The sequence below is a fragment of the Heterodontus francisci genome, chromosome 1 (genome assembly GCF_036365525.1).
Source record: "Heterodontus francisci isolate sHetFra1 chromosome 1, sHetFra1.hap1, whole genome shotgun sequence".
In the NCBI taxonomy this organism is placed as follows: domain Eukaryota; kingdom Metazoa; phylum Chordata; class Chondrichthyes; order Heterodontiformes; family Heterodontidae; genus Heterodontus; species Heterodontus francisci.
In genome coordinates this window covers 6808322-6835586 of record NC_090371.1, presented here as the reverse complement: position 1 = coordinate 6835586, position 27265 = coordinate 6808322, and the positions used below count along the sequence as shown (strand labels likewise).

The 27265-nt window shown below is 44.4% G+C and overlaps 1 protein-coding gene across 1 annotated transcript in view; it reads left to right on the top strand.

The window, feature by feature from the left end:
- The window catches only part of LOC137377644 (disintegrin and metalloproteinase domain-containing protein 12-like), a 369827-nt gene that overhangs the window by 93160 nt on the left and 249402 nt on the right, over positions 1 to 27265 (top strand). The window contains exons 4-6 of the mRNA XM_068047522.1: positions 4022 to 4100; positions 11930 to 12006; positions 16059 to 16233. Coding sequence (XP_067903623.1) covers positions 4022 to 4100; positions 11930 to 12006; positions 16059 to 16233 — 331 coding nt within the window. The remainder of the gene's footprint in view (positions 1 to 4021; positions 4101 to 11929; positions 12007 to 16058; positions 16234 to 27265) is intronic.

Below are 27265 nucleotides of genomic sequence, written 5' to 3'. Positions count from 1 at the left end.
AGCCTACAGCTATCCTCCTCACTATCTACCACATGGCCAATCATTGTGACGTTCGCAAACATCTTGATCATGCCCCCTACATTTATGTCCAAAACATTAATATATACCACAAAAAGCAGGGGACTCAGTACTGAGCCCTGTGGATCGCCACTGGAGAAGCCCTCCAGTAGCTAAAACACTCGTCAACAATTACATTTTGTTTCCTGCCACTGAACCAATTCGGTATCCACCTAGCTACATTTCCCTGGAACCCATGGGATTTTATTTTTTAAACCAGATCTGCCATGTGGGACCTCGTCAAAAGCCTTGCTAAAATCCTCTGGTGCAAGGCTCACTCGCAGGTCAGGCAGTGTGTATCCTACACTGACAGACAGATGCTGAGCAACTCAGGCAGTGTGTATCCTACACTGACAGACAGATGCTGAGGAACTCAGGCAGTTTGTATCCTACACTGACAGACTGAAGCTGAGCAACTCAGGCAGTGTGTATCCTACACTGACAGACTGATGCTGAGGAACTCAGGCAGTGTGTATCCTACACTGACAGACTGATGCTGAGGAACTCAGGCAGTGTGTATCCTACACTGACAGACAGATGCTGAGCAACTCAGGCAGTGTGTATCCTACACTGACAGACAGATGCTGAGGAACTCAGGCAGTTTGTATCCTACACTGACAGACTGAAGCTGAGCAACTCAGGCAGTGTGTATCCTACACTGACAGACTGATACTGAGCAACTCAGGCAGTGTGTATCCGACACTGACAGACTGAAGCTGAGCAACTCAGGCAGTGTGTATCCTACACTGACAGACTGATGCTGAGGAACTCAGGCAGTGTGTATCCTACACTGACAGACTGAAGCTGAGCAACTCAGGCAGTGTGTATCCTACACTGACAGACTGATACTGAGCAACTCAGGCAGTGTGTATCCGACACTGACAGACTGATGCTGAGCAACTCAGGCAGTGTGTATCCTACACTGACAGACTGATGCTGAGGAACTCAGGCAGTGTGTATCCTACATTGACAGACTGAAGCTGAGCAACTCAGGCAGTTTGTATCCAACACTGACAGACTGATGCTGAGCAACTCAGGCAGTGTGTATCCTACACTGACAGACTGATGCTGAGCAACTCAGGCAGGGTGTATCCTACACTGACAGACTGATGCTGAGGAACTCAGGCAGTGTGTATCCTACACTGACAGACTGATGCTGAGGAACTCAGGCAGTGTGTATCCTACACTGACAGACTGAAGCTGAGCAACTCAGGCAGTTTGTATCCAACACTGACAGACTGATGCTGAGCAACTCAGGCAGTGTGTATCCTACACTGACAGACTGATGCTGAGCAACTCAGGCAGGGTGTATCCTACACTGACAGACTGATGCTGAGGAACTCAGGCAGTGTGTATCCTACACTGACAGACTGATGCTGAGCAACTCAGGCAGTGTGTATCCAACATTGACAGACTGATGCTGAGCAACTCAGGCAGTGTGTGTCCTACACTGACAGACTGATGCTGAGCAACTCATGCAGTTTGTATCCAACACTGACAGACTGATACTGAGCAACTCAGGCAGTGTGTATCCTACACTGACAGACTGATGCTGAGCAACTCAGGCAGTGTGTATCCCACACTGACAGACTGATGCTGAGCAACTCATGCAGTTTGTATCCAACACTGACAGACTGATACTGAGCAACTCAGGCAGTGTGTATCCTACACTGACAGACTGATACTGAGCAACTCAGGCAGTGTGTATCCTACACTGACAGACTGATGCTGAGCAACTCAGGCAGTGTGTATCCCACACTGACAGACTGACGCTGAGCAACTCAGGCAGTGTGTATCCTACATTGACAGACTGAAGCTGAGCAACTCAGGCAGTTTGTATCCAACACTGACAGACTGATGCTGAGCAACCCAGGCAGGGTGTATCCTACACTGACAGACTGATGCTGAGGAACTCAGGCAGGGTGTATCCTACACTGACAGACTGATGCTGAGGAACTCAGGCAGTGTGTATCCTACACTGATAGACTGATGCTGAGCAACTCAGGCAGGGTGTATCCTACATTGACAGACTGAAGCTGAGCAACTCAGGCAGTTTGTATCCTACATTGACAGACTGATGCTGAGCAACTCAGGCAGGGTGTATCCTACACTGACAGACTGATGCTGAGGAACTCAGGCAGGGTGTATCCTACACTGACAGACTGATGCTGAGGAACTCAGGCAGTGTGTATCCTACACTGACAGACTGATGCTGAGGAACTCAGGCAGGGTGTATCCTACACTGACAGACTGATGCTGAGGAACTCAGGCAGTGTGTATCCTACACTGATAGACTGATGCTGAGCAACTCAGGCAGGGTGTATCCTACACTGACAGACTGATGCTGAGCAACTCATGCAGTGTGTATCCTACAGTGACAGACTGATGCTGAGCAACTCAGGCAGGGTGTATCCTACACTGACAGACTGATGCTGAGGAACTCAGGCAGTGTGTATCCTACACTGATAGACTGATGCTGAGCAACTCAGGCAGGGTGTATCCTACACTGACAGACTGACGCTGAGCAATTCAGGCAGTGTGTATCCTACAGTGACAGACTGACGCTGAGCAACTCAGGCAGTGTGTATCCTACAGTGACAGACTGATGCTGAGCAACTCAGGCAGTGTGTATCCTACAGTGACAGACTGATGCTGAGCAACTCAGGCAGTGTGTATCCTACACTGACAGACTGACGCTGAGCAACTCAGGCAGTGTGTATCCTACAGTGACAGACTGATGCTGAGCAACTCAGGCAGTGTGTATCCTACACTGACAGACTGACGCTGAGCAACTCAGGCAGTGTGTATCCTACATTGACAGACTGAAGCTGAGCAACTCAGGCAGTGTGCATCCAACACTGACAGACTGATGCTGAGCAACTCATGCAGTGTGTATCCTGCACTGACAGACTGATGCTGAGCAACTCATGCAGTTTGTATCCCACACTGACAGACTGACGCTGAGCAACTCAGGCAGTGTGTATCCTACACTGACAGACTGATACTGAGCAACTCAGGCAGTGTGTATCCTACACTGACAGACTGATGCTGTGCAACTCAGGCAGTGTGTATCCTACACTGACAGACTGATACTGAGCAACTCAGGCAGTGTGTATCCTACACTGACAGACTGATGCTGAGCAACTCAGGCAGTGTGTATCCCACACTGACAGACTGACGCTGAGCAACTCAGGCAGTGTGTATCCTACACTGACAGACTGATACTGAGCAACTCATGCAGTGTGTATCCTGCACTGACAGACTGATGCTGAGCAACTCATGCAGTTTGTATCCCACACTGACAGACTGACGCTGAGCAACTCAGGCAGTGTGTATCCTACACTGACAGACTGATACTGAGCAACTCAGGCAGTGTGTATCCTACACTGACAGACTGATGCTGAGCAACTCAGGCAGTGTGTATCCCACACTGACAGACTGACGCTGAGCAACTCAGGCAGTGTGTATCCTACACTGACAGACTGATACTGAGCAACTCAGGCAGTGTGTATCCTACACTGACAGACTGATGCTGAGCAACTCAGGCAGTGTGTATCCTACACTGACAGACTGATACTGAGCAACTCAGGCAGTGTGTATCCTACACTGACAGACTGATGCTGAGCAACTCAGGCAGTGTGTATCCTACACTGACAGACTGATGCTGAGCAACTCAGGCAGTGTGTATCCAACACTGACAGACTGATGCTGAGCAACTCATGCAGTGTGTATCCTACACTGACAGACTGATGCTGAGCAACTCATAGCAGTGTGTATCCTACACTGACAGACTGATGCTGAGCAACTCAGGCAGTGTGTATCCTACATTGACAGACTGATGCTGAGCAACTCAGGCAGTGTGTATCCTACACTGACAGACTGACGCTGAGAAACTCAGGCAGTGTGTATCCCACACTGACAGACTGACGCTGAGCAACTCTGCCTTTCTGTTTTCTTTTCACAGGTTCCTCTTGCCGAGAGGATTCCAGGTATCGTACTATGATTCAAATGGGACTCTGGTGACAGAGAATGACACTGAACTGGTGAGTAATTACTTGCAAACTGAGACCAGAGTGAAGTCCATTGATTTTAAATGCATTGATTGTGGATATATTTTGCTCCTTCATTTTTCTGCTATTTCCTCCCTGCTCCTCCTGTGGATGCTGTTTCTATGGAGCTCCACATGTCTCATGGTAACTCTTATATCTTGCCCTAGTCTCCAGTTTTCAAATATAAGGCGAATGTCAGCACAGTATTCAAAAGGACATAGACCAGTTGGTGGAATGGGCAGACAGGTGGCAAATGAAGATCAATGCAGAGAAATGTGAAGTGATTCATTTTGGTTGGAAGAACATGGAGAGACAATATAGAATAAAAGGTACAATTCTAAAGGGAGCGCCAGAGCAGAGCGACCTGGGTGTATATGTGCATAAGTGATTGAAGGTGGCAGGACAGGTTGAGAAAGCAGTTAATAAAACATACAGTATCCTGGGCTTTATTAATAGGGGCATTGAGTGCAAGAGCAAGGAATTTATGTTGAACTTGTATAAGACACTAGTTTGGCCTCAGCTGGAGTATTGCGTTCAATTCTGGGCGTCACACTTGAGTAAAGATGTGAGGGCATTGGAGAGAGTACAGGAAAGATTCACGAGAATGATTCCAGGGATGCAGAATTTCAGTTACGAAGATAGATTGGAGAAGTTAGGACTGTTTTCCTTGGAGAAGGGAAGGCTAAGAGGTGATTTGATAGAGGTATTCAAAATCATGAGGGGTCTGGACAGAGTCGACAGAGAGAAACTGTTCCCACTCATGAAAAGATCGCGAACAAGAAGGCACAGATTTAAAGTATTTGGTGAGGGAAGCAAAAGTGACATGAGGAAAAACTTTTTCTTGCAGAGAGTGGTTAAGGTCTGGAATGCACTGCCTGAGAACGTGGTGGAGGCAGGTTAATTTTTTTTTTATTCATTCATGGAATGTGGGCGTCGCAGGCCAGGCCAGCATTTTTTGCCCATCCCTAATTGCCCTTGAGAAGGTGGTGGTGAGCTGCCTTCTTGAATCGCTGCAGTCCATGTGGGGTAGGTATACCCACAGTGCTGTTAGGAAGGGAATTCCAGGATTTTGACCCAGAGTCAGTGAAGGAACAGCGATATAGTTCCAAGTCAGGATGGTGTGTGACTTGGAGGGGAACTTGCAGGTGGTGGTGTTCCCATGTATGTGCTGCTCTTGTCCTTCTGGTTGGTAGAGGTCGCGGGATTGGAAGGTGCTGTCTAAGGAGCCTTGGTGCATTGCTGCAGTGCATCTTGTAGATGGTACACACTGCTGCTACTGTGCGTCGGTGGTGGAGGGAGTGAATGTTTGTAGATGTGGTGCCAATCAAGCAGGCAGCTTTGTCCTGGATGGTGTCGAGCTTCTTGAGTGTTGTTGGAGCTGCACCCATCCAGGCAAGTGGAGAGTATTCCATCACACTCCTGACTTATGCCTTGTAGATGGTGGACAGGCTTTGGGGATTCAGGAGGTGAGTTACTCACCACATGATTCCTAGCCTCTGTCCTGCTCTTGTAGCCACGGTATTTATATGGCTACTCCAGTTCAGTTTCTGGTCAATGGTAGCCCCTAGAATGTTGATAGTGGGGATTCAGCAATGGTAATGCCATTGAATGTCAAGGGGAGATGGATAGATTCTCTCTTGTTGGAGATGGTCATTGCCTGGCACTTGTGTGGCGCGAATGTTACTTGCCATTTATCAGCTCAAGCCTGGATATTGTCCAGGTCTTGCTGCATTTCTACACGGACTGCTTCAGTATCTGAGGAGTCACGAATGGTGCTGAACATTGTGCAATCATCAGCGAACATCCCCACTTCTGACCTTATGATTGAAGAAAGGTCATTGCTGAAGCAGCTGAAGATGGTTGGGCCTAGGACACTACCCTGAGGAACTCCTGCAGTGATGTCCTGGAGCTGAGATGATTGACCTCCAATAACCACAACCATCTTCCTTTGTGCTAGGTATGATTCCAACAAGCGGAGGGTTTTTCCCCAATTCCCATTGTCCTTAGTTTTGCTGGGGCCCCTTGATGCCATATTTGGTCAAATGCTGCCTTGATGTCAGGGGCAGTCACTCTCACCTCACCTCTTGAGTTCAGCTCTTTTATCCATGTTTGAACCAAGGCTGTAATGAAGTCAGGAGCTGAGTGGCCCTGGCGGAACCCAAACTGAGTGTTACTGAGCAGGTCATTGCTAAGCAAGTTCTGCTTGATGGCACTATTGATGACACCTTCCATCACTTTACTGATGATTGAGAGTAGGCTGATGGGGCGGTAATTGGCTGGGTTGGACTTGTCCTGCTTTTTGTGTACAGGACAAACCTGGGCAATTTTCCACATTGCAGGGTAGATGCCAGTGTTGTAGCTGTCCTGGAACAGCCTGGCCAGGGGTGCGGCAAGTTCTGGAGCACAGGTCTTCAGTACTATTGCCGGAATATTGTCAGGGCCGATAGCTTTTGCAGTATCCAGTGCCTTCAGTCGTTTCTTGATATCACGCGGAGTGAATCGAATTGGCTGAAGTCTGGCATCTGTGATGCTGGGGACTTCAGGAGGAGGCCGAGATGGATCATCAGCTTGGCCCTTCTGGCTGAAGATTGTTGCAAATGCTTCAGCCTTATCTTTCGCACTGATGTGCTGGGCTCCCCCATCATTGAGAATGGGGATATTTGTGGAGCCACCTCCTCCAGTTAGTTGTTTAATTGTCCAGCACCGTTCAACACATTCAAAAGGGAATTAGACAGTTATATAAAAAGGAAGAATGTGCAGGGTTATGGGGAGAAGGCAGAGGAATGGAACTGAGGGAGTTGCTCTTCCAGAGAGCCGGTGTGGACACGATGGGCTGAATGGCCTCCTTTTGCACTGTAACGATTCTGTGGTATTCAACAATGAAGGAATCGTAATCAAGCCTTGTCCTGTTCTCGGCTGTTGGGAATATATTTTTGTTTCAGTTTATTGAAAAATACTGCAGTCCTGTTTCTGTATTAAAATGAATTCAAACACATGGTCAAATGCCAGGAGGTTTATTAAAGGTGAAATGAACCAAGATACTCACGAGCAACATCATGGTTACTTAAGATTTGGTTGTGAAAGGATGCTCATTACGGTCAGATGAGTTTAACTCTCCAGATTGCTCCCTTTCATCTCCCCACCTCATATTACAAAGGAATTGTTTTTAAACTCAGCTCAAAGGCTTTTTCATCTGCTCCTCCTTGACCTTCACTCTTGCTTTTATATTTGGGTATCGTTAGCTCAACATGCAAAAGATTCATAAAGACTCCACAGTGCGTGGTTCTTAGGGCAAAACATAATCTGCCTTATCTCTTTAGTTATACAGAAAAGAATAAAGATATAATTGTATCCGTGGAAGATTAGAACTATCCAAGACTATTTGATATGATGATAGTTACTGTGTGACAGATGTGTTGACATTGTACAGATATGGTCGTCAGCCACAAGTGCAGGTTTCTTAATTTAAGATTTTAACTGCAGAACTAAAATGAAAGCAGTATTAGTGATTCTTCTGCATGAAATAGATTTCTTAAATATTTCTCAATCTTAATCCCTGACAAGATTGACAGTTTCCAGCCGGAGTCACTGGGTGGGAACCCAGGCTGGTTGTTCCTTCCTAACCCAGAATCATCCAGTGATGATTTTTTTTAAATTTGCTTATGTGATGTGAGTATCTCTGGCAAGGCCAGCTTTTATTGTCCATTCCTAATTGCCTTTGAGAAGGTCTGTCTCTTGAATTGCTGCAGTCCATGTGGTGTAGATACATCCACAGTGCTGTAATGGAGGGAGTTCCAGGATTTGGATCCAGCGAGTGTGAAGGAGCCGCAATAAAATTTCGAGTAAGGCTGGTGTGTGACTTGGAGGGGAACTTGCAGATGGTGGTTTTCCTATGCAACTGCTCACCTTGTTCATCCAGATGGTAGACGTCACTGGTCTGGAAGGTGCTGTCGAAGGAACCTTGGCGAGTTGCTGCAGTGCATTTTACAGATGGGATGCACTGCTGGTATTATGCACTGGTGATGAATGGAGTGAATGTTTAGTTGATGGATGGAGTGCCAATCAAGTGGGCTGCTTTGTCCTGGATGGTGTCGAGCTTCTTGAGTGTTGTTGGAGCTGCACCCATCCAGGCAAGTGGAGAGTATTCCATCACACTCCTGACTTGTGCCTTGTAGATGGTGGACAGGCTTTGGGGAGTCAGGAGGTGAGTTACTCGTTGCAGGATTCCTAGCCTTTGACCTGCTCTTGTAGCTACTATATGGCTACTCCAGTTCAGTATCTGGTCACTGGTAACCCCCAGGATGTTGATAGTGGGAAATATGGTGATGGTAATGCCATTGAATGTCAAGCGAAGATGATTTGATTCTCTCTTGTTAGAGATGGGCATTGTCTGGCACATGTGTGGCGCAAATGTTACTTGTCACTTATCAGCCCAAGCCTGAATGTTGTCCAGGTCTTGTTGCATGTGGGAATGGACTGCTTCAAAATCTGAGGAGTTGCAAATGGTACTGAATACTGAAACATTCAGTGAACATCCCCATTTCTGACCTTATGATGGAGGGAAGATTATTGATGAAGCAGCTGAAGATGGTTGGGCCTCAGACCCTACCCTGAGGAACTCCTGCAGTGATGTCTTGGGTCAGAGATGATTGACCTCCAATAACTGCAACCATCATCCTTTGTAGTAGGAATGACTCCAACCTGTGGAGAGCTTCCCTCAGTTCCCATTGACTTCATTTTTGTTCAAGTTCTTTGATGCCACGCTGGGTCAAATGCTGCTTTGATGTCCAGAGTGTCACTCTCACTTCATCTTTTGAACTTAGCTCTTTTTTTCCATGTTTGAACCAAGGCTATAATGAGACCTGAAGCTAAGTGTCCCTGGTGGAACTGAAACTGACCATCAATGAACAGGCCATCTGCAAGGCACAAGTCAGGAGTGTGATGGAATACTCTCCACTTGTTTTTTTTTAGAGATACAACACTGAAACAGGCCCTTCGGCCCACCAAGTCTGTGCCGACCATCAACCACCCATTTATACTAATCCTACACTAGTTCCATATTCCTACCACATCCCCACCTGTCCCTATATTTCCCTACCACCTATACTAGGGGCAATTGCTAATGGCCAATTTACCTATCAACCTGCAAGTCTTTGGCTTGTGGGAGGAAACCGGAGCACCCGGAGGAAACCCACGCAGACACAGGGAGAACTTGCAAACTCCACACAGGCAGTACCCAGAATTGAACCCGGGTCGCTGGAGCTGTGAGGCTGCGGTGCTAACCGCTGCGCCACTGTGCCGCTATAGTAACATTCAAGAAGCTCAACACCATCCAAGGCAAAGCAACCTGCTTAATTGGCACCACCTTACACATTCATTCCCTCCACCACCAACGCACAGTGGCAGCAGTGTGTACCATCTACAAGATGCACTGCAGCAACTCACCAAGGTTCCATCAACAGCAGCTTCTAAACCCACAACCTCTACCACCTAGAAGGACAAGAGCAGCAGATGTCTGGGAACACTGTCACTTGCAAGCTCCTCTCCAAGTCACACATCATTCATCAATACAATGATAGTCTGCCTTCAGCCACTGAATTGATTACCTCCTCAAAAATTCAACCAGGTTGGTGAGACATGACTAAAAGCCATGTTGTGATTCTCGAATAAACCTACTCTGTCCAGGGAGTGACACAGGCTGTTTCCAACGGTCACTTCGAACAATGTTACAGTGGCTGAAGTTGGTTTTATATCAGTCACCAGTCCACAGGGACTATCTCTGTCTCTAGTGAGACCCCCCTCCCCCATTTCATTGAGCACCCTGGGGTCAATACCAGCAGCCCCAGCTGGTCTCAGCAGGGTTAGTGTTTGCAGTAAGTGCTGTGGATTAGCGAGGGCTTGCTGATGTTAGTCACTGTCTGATCAGTCCTGTTGGAAAGAGTCTGTGTTACTCTCAGGTAAAGTCATGGTCAGCTTCTGATGAAGGGTCATCAACCTTCATTGTTAATCCTACCTTCCTCCCTCCACAGACACTGCCTGATCTGCTCAGTGTCTCCAGCACGCCATCATTTTATTGCAACATCAGACCTGTCTGTCTTCATTTACGTGGCAACAATATTTTTTTTATTCATTCAGGGATGTGGGCGTCGATGGCCAGGCCAGCATTTATTGCCCATTCCTAATTGCCCTTGAGAAGGTGGTGGTGAGCTGCCTTCTTGAACAGCTGCAGTCCATGTGGAGTAGGTACACCCACAGTGCTGTTAGGAAGGGAGTCTTTCATTCCTTTTTATTGACTTCATAGCAGTTAGATACAACTGAGTGGCTTGCTAGGCCATTTCAGAGGGCATGTAAGAGTCAACCACATTGCTGTGGAGACACATGTAGGCCAGACCAGGTAAGGACAGCAGATTTCCTTCCCTGAAGGACATTAGTGAACCAGATGGGTTTTTACAACAATCGACAATGGTTTCATGGCCATCATTAGACTAGCTTTTTTAATTCCAGATTTATTAATTGAATTCAAATTCCATCTTCTGCTGTGGTGGGATTCGAACCCATGTCTCCAGATCAATACCCTGGGTCTCTGGGTTACTAGTCCAGTGATAATACCACTGGGGAGGGGGTGGCATACTGGTATTGTTACTGGACTAGTAACTAATGTCCTTTAGGGAAGGAAATCTGCCGTCCTTACCTGGTCTGGCCTACATGTGACTCCAGATCCACGTCAATGTGGTTAACTCTTACATGCCCTCTGAAATGGCCTAGCAAGCCACTCAGTTCAAGGGCAATTAGGGATGGGCAATAAATGCTGGCCTGGCCTGTGACGCCCACATCCCACGGAAGAATAACAAAAAAACGCCGTCGCCTCCCTCTAACGACCACTTAATGCGTGACTTCATGGGGGAGGGGGCCAGAAATTGGAAAATCATGCTGCGAGTCCCCCTCCCCGCCAACCCCACCTCGTATCAGTTCAAAGTGTCTATAATTACATTAAACAATGCCAATCAGCCTACGGCTCAACCCTTAATAATCATCTTCCATTTTCTGCGTTAAAGATGCAGTTGCTGCTAGATGTAGCTTTTCCCGTTTTCCTTACTCCAGCAATAGTGTCGAGGATATGCTGCGGGAATGTGTGTGGAGTTTAGGAAAGTCCAAAACCGGAATGCCCAGGAAAAGAAAGAGGAAGTGGACAGAAACAGAAATATAGGGGAGAGATGGAGAGGTGTCGAGCCTGATATCAACCTGAACCAGATAATAACTACCTACCTCATCATGACTTGCTCTTTTATTTTGTGCCAGTGCTGACCGTCTGCGCTTGTGGCCTGTTGCACCAGAGATTAACGTTTCAAACATTGCATTAATATCATAGGGAATGCTGACTCAACCTTGACAAAATGGCTAGTCTCAGAAAGCGTGGTTCTGGGGTGAGAGGAAGAGAGGCCACTATTAGAGACCAAAGTCAGTGAAGTTTCAGCACCCAGCTCCAACCCTTTCCGTCCTCCCTTTGGGTCTGTATCCCAGTTTTAGAGAAATCTTCAAACCACATCTTTTGTTCCTCCTCCCTTTGAGAATCTCTCGTAGTATCAGTAAATCGTCATAATCTCCTCCCAGTGTCACTGAACCTTCACAATCTCTCCTTGTGGGATTGTTTCCCAATGTCACTGAATCCTCACAATCGCTCCTTGTGGGATTGTCTCCCAGTGTCACTGAATCTTCAGCCCCCAGACTCCTCCCTCAAGGTCTTCATTAAACTTGGTAATGTTCTCTTGGGATGTTTTGAGTATCAGGAGGTTTTATACTGAGGTTTAACCATCTTCCTACAGTATCGCTGTTGCTATGAAGGCTCCGTCAGAAGATTCCCCGGATCTCAGGTCTCTGCGAGCACTTGCTCAGGATTCAGGTAAAAAACTGACAATTCTTTCTTTGATTGTTAATTATTTTAATGAAACGTGGGCATAAATATTCAACTTTTTTTAACCTGTAGTTTACTGGTTCAGTTCGGTAAGGGTTACTTACTGTGTAACTGTACTGGGATGTGTTTATTCAGCAGGGAAGGGTTACTCACTGTGTAACTGTACTGGGATGTGTTTATTTAGCAGGGTAAGGATTACTCACTGTGTAACTGTACTGGGATGTGTTTATTCAGCAGGGTAAGGGTTACTCACTGTGTAACTGTACTGGGATGTGTTTATTCAGCAGGGTAAGGGTTACTCACTGTGTAACGACTGGGATGTGTTTATTCAGCAGGGTAAGGGTTACTCACTGTGTAACTGTACTGGGTTGTGTTTATTCAGCAGGGTAAGGGTTACTCACTGTGTAACTGCACTGGGATGTGTTTATTCAGCAGGGTAAGGGTTACTCACTGTGTAACTGTACTGGGATGTGTTTATTCAGCAGGGTAGGGGTTACTCACTGTGTAACTGTACTGGGATGTGTTTATTCAGCAGGGTAGGGGTTACTCACTGTGTAACTGTACTGGGATGTGTTTATTCAGCAGGGTAAGGGTTACTCACTGTGTAACTGTACTGGGATGTGTTTATTCAACAGTGTAGGGGTTACTCACTGTGTAACTGTACTGGGATGTGTTTATTCAGCAGGGTAGGGGTTACTCACTGTGTAACTGTACTGGGATGTGTTTATTCAGCAGGGTAGGGGTTACTCACTGTGTAACTGTACTTCTTTGGCCTCCTTGTCTCGAGAGACAATGGGTCAGCGCCTGGAGGTGGTCAGTGGTTTGTGAAGCAGCACCTGGAGTGGCTATAAAGGCCAATTCTAGAGTGACAGACTTTTCCACAGGTGCTGCAGATAGAATTGGTTGTCGGGGCTGTGACACAGTTGGCTCTCCCCTTGCGCTTCTGTCTTTTTTCCTGCCAACTGCTAAGTCTCTTCGACTCGCCACTCTTTAGCCCCGCCTTTTTGGCTGTCCGCCAGCTCTGGCGATCACTGGCAACTGACTCCCACGACTTGTGATCAATGTCACAGGACTTCGTGTCGCGTTTGCAGATGTCTTTAAAGCGGAGACATGGATGGCCGGTGGGTCTGAAACCAGTGACGAGCTCGCTGTACAATGTGTCCTTCGGGATCCTGCCATCTTCCATGCGGCTCACATGGCCAAGCCATCTCAAGCGCCGCTGGCTCAGTAGGGTGTATATGCTGGGGATGTTGGCCGCCTCGAGGACTTCTGTGTTGGAGATACGGTCCTGCCACCTGATGCCAAGTATTCTCCGGAGGCAGCAAAGATTGAATGAATTGAGACGTCGCTCTTGGCTGACATACGTTGTATTGGGATGTGTTTATTTAACAGGGTAAGGGTTACTCACTGTGTAACTGTATTGGGATGTGTTTATTCAGCAGGGTAGGGGTTACTCACTGTGTACCTGTACTGGGATGTGTTTATTCAGCAGGGTAAGGGTTACTCACTGTGTAACTGTACTGGGATGTGTTTATTCAGCAGGGTAAGGATTACTCACTGTGTAACTGTACTGGGATGTGTTTATTCAGCAGGGTAGGGGTTATTCACTGTGTAAATGTACTGGGATGTGTTTATTCAGCTGGGTAAGGATTACTCACTGTGTAATTGTACTGGGATGTGTTTATTCAGCAGGGTAAGGATTACTCACTGTGTAACTGTACTGGGATGTGTTTATTCAGCAGGGTAAGGATTACTCACTGTGTAACTGTACTGGGATGTGTTTATTCAGCAGGGTAGGGGTTATTCACTGTGTAAATGTACTGGGATGTGTTTATTCAGCAGGGTAAGGGTTACTCACTGTGTAAATGTACTGGGATGTGTTTATTCAGCAGGGTAGGGGTTATTCACTGTGTAAATGTACTGGGATGTGTTTATTCAGCAGGGTAAGGGTTACTCACTGTGTAACTGTACTGGGATGTGTTTATTCAGCAGGGTAGGGGTTATTCACTGTGTAAATGTACTGGGATGTGTTTATTCAGCAGGGTAAGGGTTACTCACTGTGTAACTGTACTGGGATGTGATTATTCACCAGGGTAAGGATTACTCACTGTGTAATTGTACTGGGATGTGTTTATTCAGCAGGGTAAGGGTTACTCACTGTGTAACTGTACTGGGATGTGATTATTCACCAGGGTAAGGATTACTCACTGTGTAATTGTACTGGGATGTGTTTATTCAGTAGGGTAAGGATTACTCACTGTGTAATTGTACTGGGATGTGTTTATTCAGCAGGGTAAGGGTTACTCACTGTGTAACTGTACTGGGATGTGTTTATTCAGCTGGGTAAGGGTTACTCACTGTGTAATTGTACTGGGATGTGTTTATTCAGCAGGGTAAGGGTTACTCACTGTGTAATTGTACTGGGATGTGTTTATTCAGCAGGGTAAGGGTTACTCACTGTGTAACTGTACTGGGATGTGTTTATTCAGCAGGGTAAGGGTTACTGACAGTGTAACTGTACTGGGATGTGTTTATTCAGCAGGATAAGGGTTCGTCACTGTGTAACTGTACTGGGATGTGTTTATTCAGCAGGATAAGGGTTCGTCACTGTGTAACTGTACTGGGATGTGTTTATTCAGCAGGGTAAGGATTACTCACTGTGTAATTGTACTGGGATGTGTTTATTCAGCAGGGTAAAGGTTACTCACTGTGTAATTGTACTGGGATGTGTTTATTCACCAGGGTAAGGATTACTCACTGTGTAATTGTACTGGGATGTGTTTATTCAGCAGGGTAAGGATTACTCACTGTGTAATTGTACTGGGATGTGTTTATTCAGCAGGGTGAGGATTACTCACTGTGTAACTGTACTGGGATGTGTTTATTCAGCAGGGTAAGGATTACTCACTGTGTAATTGTACTGGGATGTGTTTATTCAGCAGGGTAAGGATTACTCACTGTGTAATTGTACTGGGATGTGTTTATTCAGCAGGGTGAGGATTACTCACTGTGTAACTGTACTGGGATGTGTTTATTCAGCAGGGTAAGGATTACTCACTGTGTAACTGTACTGGGATGTGTTTATTCACCAGGGTAAGGGTTCGTCACTGTGTAACTGTACTGGGGTGTGTTTATTCAGCAGGGTAAGGATTACTCACTGTGTAATTGTACTGGGATGTGTTTATTCAGCAGGGTGAGGATTACTCACTGTGTAACTGTACTGGGATGTGTTTATTCAGCAGGGTAAGGATTACTCACTGTGTAACTGTACTGGGATGTGTTTATTCACCAGGGTAAGGGTTACTCACTGTGTAACTGTACTGGGATGTGTTTATTCAGTTGGGTAAGGATTACTCACTGTGTAATTGTACTGGGATGTGTTTATTCAGCTGGGTAAGGGTTACTCACTGTGTAATTGTACTGGGATGTGTTTATTCAGCAGGGTAAAGGTTACTCACTGTGTAATTGTACTGGGATGTGTTTATTCACCAGGGTAAGGGTTACTCACTGTGTAACTGTACTGGGATGTGTTTATTCAGTTGGGTAAGGATTACTCACTGTGTAATTGTACTGGGATGTGTTTATTCAGCAGGGTAAGGATTACTCACTGTGTAATTGTACTGGGATGTGTTTATTCAGCTGGGTAAGGGTTACTCACTGTGTAATTGTACTGGGATGTGTTTATTCAGCAGGGTAAAGGTTACTCACTGTGTAATTGTACTGGGATGTGTTTATTCACCAGGGTAAGGGTTACTCACTGTGTAACTGTACTGGGATGTGTTTATTCAGTTGGGTAAGGATTACTCACTGTGTAATTGTACTGGGATGTGTTTATTCAGCAGGGTAAGGATTACTCACTGTGTAATTGTACTGGGATGTGTTTATTCAGCAGGATAAGGATTACTCACTGTGTAATTGTATTGGGAAATTATCCCTTCAGCAGAGCATGAGGTACTCAATATGTAACTACAGACTTGCTTCTTACTCACCAGGGTAAGGGTATTTTTTTTTCTCTTTCTTTCTCTGTCTCTCCCCTTCAGTGCTCTGATTGTTTTCAGTAATCGAACTTACATCATTGAACATGTTGAGCAAGATAAACTTGGACGACATTTGTTATACAGACCTGAAGATCTCAAATCATTTCCAAGTAGATGTGGAGTCAAAAATACCTCCCCTGAGTTAACCCTGACTGAGCACCTTCAGCGTTCACAGAGGGTGAGTAATGAGCATCAAGGTAACTGACTAAACACAACAAATGACCAACATAGAAATTACAACATGCAAACAGCCCGACGAGCCAATGTTGGGATTTACCCTCCATTCCCGGGCAATTAGAGATGAGTAATAAATGCCAGCAATGCTCACATATCACGAAGGAATTAAAAATACTCACTTTTACCCACCTTGTTCTCATTCCCTTTTCCTTCAGCTAAATTTGCTGATGACACAAAATAGGTAGGAAAGTAACTTGTGAAGAGGACATGGAGGGGCTACAAAGGGATATAGATAAATTAAGTGAGTGGGCAAAGACCTGGCAAATGGAGTATAATGTTGAAAAATGTGAAATTGTCCACTTTGGCAGGAAGAATAAAAAAGAAGCAGATTATGTAAATGGTGAGAGATTGCAGAGCTCTGAGATGCCGAGGGATCTGGGTGTCCTAGTGCATGAATCACAAAAGGTTAGTATGCAGGTACAGCACGTAATTAGGAAAGCTAATGGAATGTTATTGTTTATCATGAGGGAAATTGAATACAAAAGTAGGGAGGTTATGTTTCACCTATACAGGGCATTGGTGAGACCACATCTAGAGTACTGTGTACAGTACTGGTCTCCTTATTTAAGGAAAGTTGTAAATGTGTTGGAGGCAGTACAGAGAAGGTTTACTAGACTAATACCTGGAATGGGTGGGCTGTCTTTTAAGGAAAGATTGGACAGGCTAGGCTTGTAACTACTGGAATTTAGAAGATTAAAAGGCGACTTGATTGAAACATATAAGATCCTGAGAGGTCTTGACAAGATGGATGTGGAAAGGATGTTTCCCCTTGTGGGAGAATCTAGAACTAGGGGTCACTGTTTAAAAATAAGGGGTCATTCATTTAAGACAGAGATGAGCAGGAATTTTTTCTCTCAGAGGGTCGTGAGTCTTTGGAATTCTCTTCCTCAAAAGGCAGTGGAAGCAGAGTCTTTTAATATTTTTAAGGCAGAGGTAGATAGATTCTTGATAAGCAGGGGGGGGGGGAGAAAGGTTATTGGGGGGTAGGTGGAAATGTGGAGTAATCAGTTCAGCCATGAACTTATTGAATGGTGGAGCAGACTCGAAGGGCCAAGTTGCCTACTCCTGCTCCTAATTCGTATGTTTGTATAATAGTTTTAGAACAGCATGTTCTGGAGCCAACCAGAGAGCAGGCTATACTAAACCTGGTATTGTGAAATGAGATAGGAGTAATTAATTACCTCCTTGTGAAGACGTCCCTAGGCAGCAGCGATCATAATATGATTGAATTTTAGATTCAGTTTGATGGAGAGAATAGTGGGTCTGAGACTAGTATTGAAAACTTTAATAAGGGTATGAAAGCAGAACTAGCTAAAGTGAACTCTCAAATTAGGTTAAGGGATAGGTCAATAGAGATGCAGTTGCAGACATTTAAGGGGATAATTCAGAATACACAGAATAGATAGATTCCAACGAGAAAGAAAAATTCCAACCACTTAAGGAAGGATGTAAATGCATTGGAAGCAGTACAGAGAAGGTTTACTGGAATGGGCAGGTTGTCTTATGAGAAACGGTTGGACAGGCTAGGATTGTATCCGCTGGAGTGGAGAAGAGTAAGAAGCAGCTTGATTGTAACAGATCCTGAGAGGTATTGACCGGGTAGATACGGAAAGGATGTTTCCTCTTGTGGGAGAATATAGAACTAGGGGTCACTGTTTAAAAATAAGGGGTCGCCCATGAATGAATAAAAATAAAGCAGCTGAAGATGGTTGGGTCAAGGACACTACCCTGAGGAGCTCCTGCAGCGACGTCTTGGGGCTGAGATGATTGACTTCCAACAACTGCAACAATCTTCCTTTGTGCTAGGTATGACTCCAACCAGCAGAGAGTTTTTCCCCGATTCCCATTGACTCCTATTTTTCTAAGGCTCCTTGATGCCATATTTAGTCAAATGCTGCCTTGATGTCAAGGGCAGTCACTCTCACCTCACCTCTGGATTTCAGCTCTATTGTCCATGTTTGAACCAAGGCTGTAATGAGTTCAGGAGCTAAGTGACCTTGGCAGAACCCAAACTGAGCATCAGTGAGCAAGTTATTGCTAAGCAAGTGCCACTTGATAGCACTGTTGATGTCTCCTTCCATCACTTTATTGATAATTGAGAATAGACTGATGGGATGGTAATTGGCCAGGTTGGATTTGTCATGCTTTTTTGTGTACAAGACATACCTGGGCAATTTTCCACATTGTCGGCTGGATGCCAGTGTTGTAGCTATACTGGAACAGCTTGACTAGGGGCGCGGCATGTTCTGGAGCACAGGTCTTCAATGCTATTGCCAGAATGTTGTCGTTGCCCATAGTCTTTGCAGTATCCAGTGCCTTCAGTCGTTTCTTGATATTCAGATGACTGAGGCTGGAGGAGTGCATTGTTAATTCAGACCCACTTCTTCACAGGTCACAACATATATTTAACCTTTCCTACTTACTGAAATAGCCAATCAGATACTCTATTTTTCTCCAGAATAAAGCACATCATCCAGGTTTCTTTAAGAAACAACTAAATTGTCTGTTTATTATAAACCAAGTTTTAACCAATAATGAAGTAAAACATACTTACAAATTGAAATGCTGAAGGCCCTTACCTATCCCAATCCTACACATACATACATACGCATACACAACTGGTTAATCGGGGGGAAAAAAGGATTTTTGTTTACAGCTGTGACAAAGAAATAGGAGGAACAAAAAAAAACTTATGCTAAAAAGAAGGTATGGAAAGATGTCCTTTGTGTTGGTTGGGCGTCCCAAATGCGAATAGGTGGCTGTCACAAGGATCTTCCCAGAACAGTCTCTTCCAGGCGATGTTGAAGATCAGTCTGGGGAGGCTTTCAAGAGCTGCAGCACAGAAAGCTTCAGTCAGGCTTTACAGCAGGAAGCATCAACAAGGATTTTCTTAGGTCTTGAAGCAGCAATCTAGCAGTAAAGGTTTCTTCAAATACAGGAGGAAATAGTAAAAACTTGATGCAGGGATTCTTCAAAGAGAAAGATATCAGTGTCTTCTCCTGGCAGGCATGCTGCAGTTAACTTTTGTTTTCAGACAAACACCAACTGGATATTTTTTAACAGTTCAAAATATGAGACCAAAACTGTTCAGATGCAAGTCCTGTGACATCTATAAATCCTGACCTGTCATTCCTTTGAAAACATTTTTTTCAGAGTCACAACTGCTGCTGGGTTACTTAGACATGGGTGCCTTCCAGTCTGTTCACATTTCAGTCAGTTCCAAACCTTCTGTTGACCTTCCTTTTAAAAAAAATCAAAGTTCAGTCATCTCCAGATGAATCAATGTACAGAATTCAACTGGAGGTTCTTTAAAACATATTTTACAAAAGAAACCAAAGCAATCTCGTAACAATATCACATGGGATGAATCGAATTGGCTGAAGTCTGGCATCTGTAATGCTGAGGACTTCGGGAGGAAGCTGAGATGGATCATCAACTCGGCACTTGTGGCTGAAGATTGTTGCAAATGCTTCAGCCTTATCTTTTGCACTGATGTGCTGGGCTCCCCCATCATTGAGGATGGGGATATTTGTGGAGCCACCTCCTCCAGTTAGTTGTTTAATTGTCCACCACCATTCATGGCTGGATGTGGCAGGACTGCAGAGCTTCGATCTGATCTGTTGGTTATGGGATCACTTAGCTCTGTCTATCGCATGTTGCTTACGCTGTTTGGCATGCTCGTCCTGTGTTGTAGCTTCACCAGGTTGACACCTCACTTTTAGGTATGCCTGGTGCTGCTCCTGGCATGCTTTCCTGCACCTTCATTGAACCAGGGTTGGTCTCCTGGCTTGATGGTAATGGTAGAGTGGGGGATATGCTGGGCCATGAGGTTACAGATTGTGGTCGAGTACAGTTCTGCTGCTGATGATGGCCCACAGCGCCGCATGAATGCCCAGACCTGAGTTGCTAGATCTGTTTGAAATCTATCCCATTCAGCACGGTGGAAGTGCCACACAACACGATGGAGGGTATCCTCAATGTGAACAAGCCACATAAATGCTATGGCTACAAGAGCAGCCCGCTGGACTGGCACACCATCTACAAACATTCACTTCCGCCACCACTGTCACACAGTGGCAGCAGTGTGTACCATCTACAAGATGCACTGCAGCAACTCGCCAAACCTCCTTCGACAGCACCTTCCAAAGCCATGACCTCTACCAACTAGAAGGACAAGGGCAGCAGATGCATGGGAACACCACCACCTGCAAGTTCCCCTCCAAGTCACACACCATCCTGACTTGGAACTATATCGCTGTTCCTTCACTGTCATTGGGTCAAAATCCTGGAACTCCCTTCCTAACAGCACTGTGGGTCTACCTACTCCACATGGACTGCAGCGGTTCAAGAAGGCAGCTCACCACCACCTTCTCAAGGGCAATTAGGGATGGGCAATAAATGCTGGCAAAGCCAGTGCTGCCCACATCCCACGAATGAATAAAAGAAAACCATCAGCGAATGGGAAAAAACTTATCTTTGTCTACCCTATCCAAACCTGTCATAATCTTGTACACCTCTATCAAATCTCCCCTCAATCTCCTTTGCTCCAAGGAGAACAAACCCCAGATTCTCCAACCTAACCTTGTAGCTAAAGTTCCTCATGTAGGATCATTCTGCACTTACTCAAGGGCCTTTTTCATATCTTCACAACTTCACATCTTTCCTAAAGTGTGCTGACCAGAAGTTGATGCATTACTCTTGTTCTGGTGTAACCAGAGCTTTATAAAGGTTCCGTATAACTTGCCTCAAACATTAAATCTGTGTCCTCTAGTCCTTGTAATCAGTGAATGGGAACTGTTTTTCTGCTCCAAGTCACACATCGTCCTGATTTGGAGCCATGTCGCTTTTTCTTCATTGTCACTGGGTGAAAAACCTCAGAAGGCAGCTCACCAGCACATTCTCAAAGGCAATTAGGATTGAGTAATTAATACCAGTGACGCTCACATTCCACAAATGAATAGAAGAAAACACAAATAGTAAAAATGAAATCAGGATTGGGATAGGGCCATTAAGGGATGGACAAGGTAAAGTCATTGAAATGACCGAAATATTGAGTAGTTACTTTGCCTCACTATTTACCAGATAGAATACCAGGTTGGGAATGACATTCGAAGAAGAAATCAGAAAAGACATAAAGGCATTTAGGATGGAAAAGGGAAGATAACTGATAAATAATTGATAACTGATAAATAATTGATAATTGATAAATAATTGATAATTGATAAATAATTGATAATTGGGTGATGTCTCTGATCTGGGTGTGTCCATGTATATTTTACAGAATCTACAGAAGAGATAGAAGAGGCACTATTACATATATATAAAAACTTATTAAATACAAATAGTGTCAGAGGGCAGGCAGACAGCGAATGTGATCCCTGTATTTAAAAAAGATAAAACAAATTCAGTGAATTATAGACCAGTTAGCTTAACGTCAGTGAAAGGAAAGATACTCAATTCTTTACTCAAAGATGACATAGAGAAACATCTAGAAACCAAATTCACAATAGGAACAGGACAGTTCAAAACAATGTATTTCTTTCAGTCTGGGAACAGTAGAAAGAGAAGTCGGCAAGAGTTGAGATAACTGAAGCTGAGGTGGTGACACTAATCCAGCAGCCCCACGCTACAGAAATCTGGCCTACATATTGTACTTGCTGAGCAACATGTATCCTGGAATGAATTCAAGATTTATCTAGGGGATGAACCTGTGGGTGGATTTATCCCAAGGTTTTTTTCCTCAGGTTTATTCCTAGGTTTATACTACATTTACTCTGTGGTTTATCCTGTGATTTATCCAATGGTTTAGCCTCGGGATTTTCTTTGGAAGATTTTATCTCAGGGTTCATTCTGGAGTGTACTGGGATTTATTCCAGTGTTTATCCCGGTATTTCTACTGGGATTTTTCCCACGGAAAATTGATGTACAGAGAGATTTGGGTGTTCAGGTCCATTGTTCCCTGAAGGTGGCAACGCAGGTCAATAGAGTGGTCAAGAAGGCATACGGCATGCTTTCCTTCATCGGACGGGGTATTGAGTACAAGAGTTGGCAGGTCATGTTACAGTTGTATAGGACTTTGGTTCGGCCACATTTGGAATACTGTGTGCAGTTCTGGTCGCCACATTACCAAAAGGATGTGGATGCTTTGGAGAGGGTGCAGAGGAGGTTCACCAGGATGTTGCCTGGTATGGAGGGCGCTAGATATGAAGAGAGGTTGAGTAGATTAGGATTATTTTCATCAGAAAGGCGGAGGTTGAGGGGGGACCTGATTGAGGTGTACAAAATCATGAGAGGTATAGACAGGGTGGATAGCAAGAAGCTTTTTCCCAGAGTCGGGGATTCAAGTACTAGGGGTCACGAGTTCAAAGTGAGAGGGGAAAAGTTTAGGGGGGATATGCGTGGAAAGTTCTTTACGCAGAGGGTGGTGGGTGCCTGGAACGCGTTGCCAGCGGAGGTGGTAGATGCGAACACGATAGAGTCTTTTAAGATGTATCGAGACAGATACATGAATGGGCAGGAAGCAAAGAGATACAGACCCTTAGAAAATAGGCGACATGTTTAGGTAGAGGATCTGGATCGGCGCAGGCTTGGAGGGCCGAAGGGCCTGTTCCTGTGCTGTAATTTTCTTTGTTCTTTGTTCTTCTTTGTTTATCCCAGTGTTTGTACCGGGATTTTTCCCAGGGTAAATTCTGGGTGTGTACTGGGATTTATTCCAGCGTTTATCCCAGTATTTGTACCGGAGTTTTTGCCATGGGTAAATTCTGGGTGTGTACTGGGATTTATTCCAGCGTTTATCCCAGTATTTGTCCCGGGATTTTTCCCAGGGTAAATTCTGGGTGTGTACTGGGATTTATTCCAGCGTTTATCCCAGTATTCGTACCGGAATTTTTGCCATGGGTAAATTCTGGGTGTGTACTGGGATTTATTCCAGCATTTATCCCAGTATTTGTACCTGGATTTTTCCCAGGGTTCATTCCGGAGTTTATTACAAAGTCTGTAGAATCACGGGGGAATTTCAACTCCGGAAAGCTGCCAGGTTTAGTTTGAGTCAGAGGTAAGAATGTTAAAAATTCTCAAACCTGACCTCTGGTTTTAAGGGGGTGGGGCAGTGGTGGGAGTCATGTGACCAATCTGCTCTCAGGAGGTGGGTTGGTCATTTAAATATTATAATGAGACTGTGTTAATCTCCATTCTAAATTTCACGCTGGCCGGATGTAATCCCTGCAAACTTGGGCAGTTAAAGGGTAACAAGGACTTCTGGATCTAGCAGGTAAAGGCCTTTCAGGTGCCTTCTCACTTCCTTGCTAGATCCAGGTTACCTGCTTCCCCCAACCCTCTCCAGCCACAATCTCCCACTGTCCTGACCATTTTGATCTCTGCTACCTCCAACCCCAAGGCCTCCGACCTTTCCCCTCCAATGCCTCAGATCTCTTCTCCAGTATCTCTGACATGCTGACAGTCTGTCCCAGGGCTTCACTGTTATCTGGGATAAGAACCACCTCCTGATATCTAATCTAGCCTTGTTCAATTTAAAATTGTGATCCCTTGTCCCTGCTAACCTGTTTATTTGGAACAAATTGTGAACTGAAAGTCAATCTGCTTCCTGCATCTTCTTAGAAACCTCGATCTAAAGTGTAGAGTCCCAGATTTTCTTTAACCTGTCTTGCTAACTAAAATCTTCAAATTGTAAATTAATCTAGCACACCCTTTCCAAAGCATCAATCTCACCATCCATATGAGAAGAGCAAAATTACACACAGTATGGTCCACGTGGAGATCAACAAACCAAAAGTACTGAATTAACCCAATGACCCCAATAAAAAAAACAAATGGACAAGATTTCACTTTTATAACTTTTACTTTTACAATCAAACCAAAATCAACACAAATTAATCATGAATTAACAGACAAATCACAGTCAATATATATTTTCCAAATTGCAAGTTAACTATTGTTACGATCCCGTTACGCACTGTTAACTTTCGAAAAGAGGAAGTCAAATTCCCAGTTATTACTGTAATAGTCAAATTCCCAGTTACTACTGTAATAGTCAAATTCCCAATTACTACTGTAATAGTCAAATTCCCAATTATTACTGTAATAGTCAAATTCCCAATTATTGCTGTAATAGTCAAATTCCCAATTACTACTGTAATAGTCAAATTCCCAATTATTACTGTAATAGTCAAATTCCCAATTACTACTGTAATAGTCAAATTCCCAATTATTACTGTAATAGTCAAATTCCCAATTACTACTGTAATAGTCAAATTCCCAATTATTGCTGTAATAGTCAAATTCCCAGTTACTACTGTAATAGTCAAATTCCCAATTATTACTGTAATAGTCAAATTCCCAATTATTACTGTAATAGTCAAATTCCCAATTACTACTGTAATAGTCAAATTCCCAATTATTGCTGTAATAGTCAAATTCCCAATTATTACTGTAATAGTCAAATTCCCAATTACTACTGTAATAGTCAAATTCCCAATTATTACTGTAATAGTCAAATTCCCAATTATTGCTGTAATAGTCAAATTCCCAATTACTACTGTAATAGTCAAATTCCCAGTTATTACTGTAATAGTCAAATTCCCAATTATTGCTGTAATAGTCAAATTCCCAATTATTACTGTAATAGTCAAATTCCCAATTACTACTGTAATAGTCAAATTCCCAATTATTACTGTAATAGTCAAATTCCCAATTACTACTGTAATAGTCAAATTCCCAGTTATTACTGTAATAGTCAAATTCCCAATTACTACTGTAATAGTCAAATTCCCAGTTATTACTGTAATAGTCAAATTCCCAATTATTACTGTAATAGTCAAATTCCCAGTTACTACTGTAATAGTCAAATTCCCAATTATTACTGTAATAGTCAAATTCCCAGTTATTACTGTAATAGTCAAATTCCCAATTATTGCTGTAATAGTCAAATTCCCAATTATTACTGTAATAGTCAAATTCCCAATTATTGCTGTAATAGTCAAATTCCCAATTATTACTGTAATAGTCAAATTCCCAATTATTGCTGTAATAGTCAAATTCCCAATTATTACTGTAATAGTCAAATTCCCAGTTACTACTGTAATAGTCAAATTCCCAATTATTACTGTAATAGTCAAATTCCCAGTTATTACTGTAATAAGTACGCCACAAGATTTCACATTTTAAACAAAAACTTTAAAAGATTCAAACAAAGAAAAACACGACTAACAACATGACAACTTGAGATATTTATGTTTTAAACTTAAAAACTGGTTCTCGACACTTCGGCCAATGGGAAAGTTTCTCCCCATCTACTCCATCCAGACTGGTTATGATTTTGAACACCTCGACCAGATTTCCTCTCAATCTTTTTCAGAAGAACAGTCTCAGCTTCTCCAATCTATTCACATTGCTGAAGTTCTTCATCTCTGGAACCATTCTCTTGAATCTGTTCTGCATTCTCTCTAATTGCTGCAGCTAGAATTGTTGAATTTCTCACTGGTAAGTGGCAGGAAACTGGAGGGGGGTGTATGCTGCTGGCATCACAGGGGCAGCTGTGGTTGGTAGGGGTAGGTCTGGTGAATGTACAAGCTCAGCTGAGTGAGTTCAGATGAGAACAGGCTACTCTGATGCAGGACAGAGCAGTCAGGATGAGCTGTGCCAGATGCAACCTTTTGGACAGCAGGAGGCCAGAGGAGCGCAGTGGGGAGCTGCAAGGAGACAAAGATGTGACCCAAGACATTGAGTGCATGGCCCAAGAGTCAGCTCCCTGCAAGTGACAGAGCTCCAGTGCCATGGTAGACTGCACCTATCCAGACAGATGGTCTCGGTCCTGTGTGCTCTGATCCACAATGACCTGAGGCCTGTCAGCCCCTCTGGCAGTCCCTTACCTGCAGCCGACAAGGTCTCTGTCGCCCTGAACTTCTATGCAACCAGGTCATTCCAGAGATCAGCTGTGGACCCAGGTTGAATCTTGCAGTCAGCATCTCATTAGGCCATCCGGCATGTCACGGATGTCATTTTCAGGTGGGCAGGGGACTATACCTACTTTCACACAAATGCGTCTGTGCAGGCACAGAGGGCATTGGGTTCAACTAAACAGAGAGGTGCTCTTATATAATAAAAGCAAAATACTGCGGATGCTGGAAATCTGAAATAAAAACAAGAAATGCTGTAAATACTCAGCAGCATCTGTGGAGAGAGAAGCAGAGTTAACCTTTCAGGTCAGTGACCCTTCTTCAACTGCTGAGAGAGGTGTTCTGGTTGCACAACGAGGTGGCTTCCTCCTACCACCCTCTGGGAAGAGGACCTCCCTCCTCTTCCTCATGGCCTCAAGTATTAGATCCAGGTGGGCATCGATGAACCGAGGGTCTATCCTGCCCTTAGAGCCAGGCCTGCAGCTCCCCTGTGACATCTCCCTTCCCTCTGGTGCTGTGGAAGGCAGATCTCTCCCTCAGGACAACCAGCAGACTCAGCGATGGCTGCCATGGAGGTCTACATGAGCTTCACACTTCATCTGATAGAGCCAGTGAGATTGAAATGGCAGTAAGAGAATAGGAAATCTGTCTCCACAGCAATTAAGGCATTCCCGCTTGAAAATTGCAACCTGAATCAGCTTCCCAGAGGAGGCAGGTTTCAGGCCAAAACCAGACTTGGATTCGGTTTCCTGCCTTCATATTGAAGATCCAGCCCAAAGTGAGCACTGAAAATAGAGATGTCCAAGAGGGATCAAGGACAGAATCTATTTGGTTAGTGCTAGGAAACAATAGAGGTACCGTTGTACTACTGAGTGAATTGTATAAGCCACCAACTAGTGGGAAGGATATATGGGAACTAATTTGCAAGAATATTATCGAGAGGTGCAAAAACCATAGAGTAGTTATAATGGGTGACTTTAATTATCCTAATATAGATGGGGATAGTAATAGTGTAAAGGACAGAAAGGGGGAAGAGTTTCTGCATCAGTAAGTTTCCAG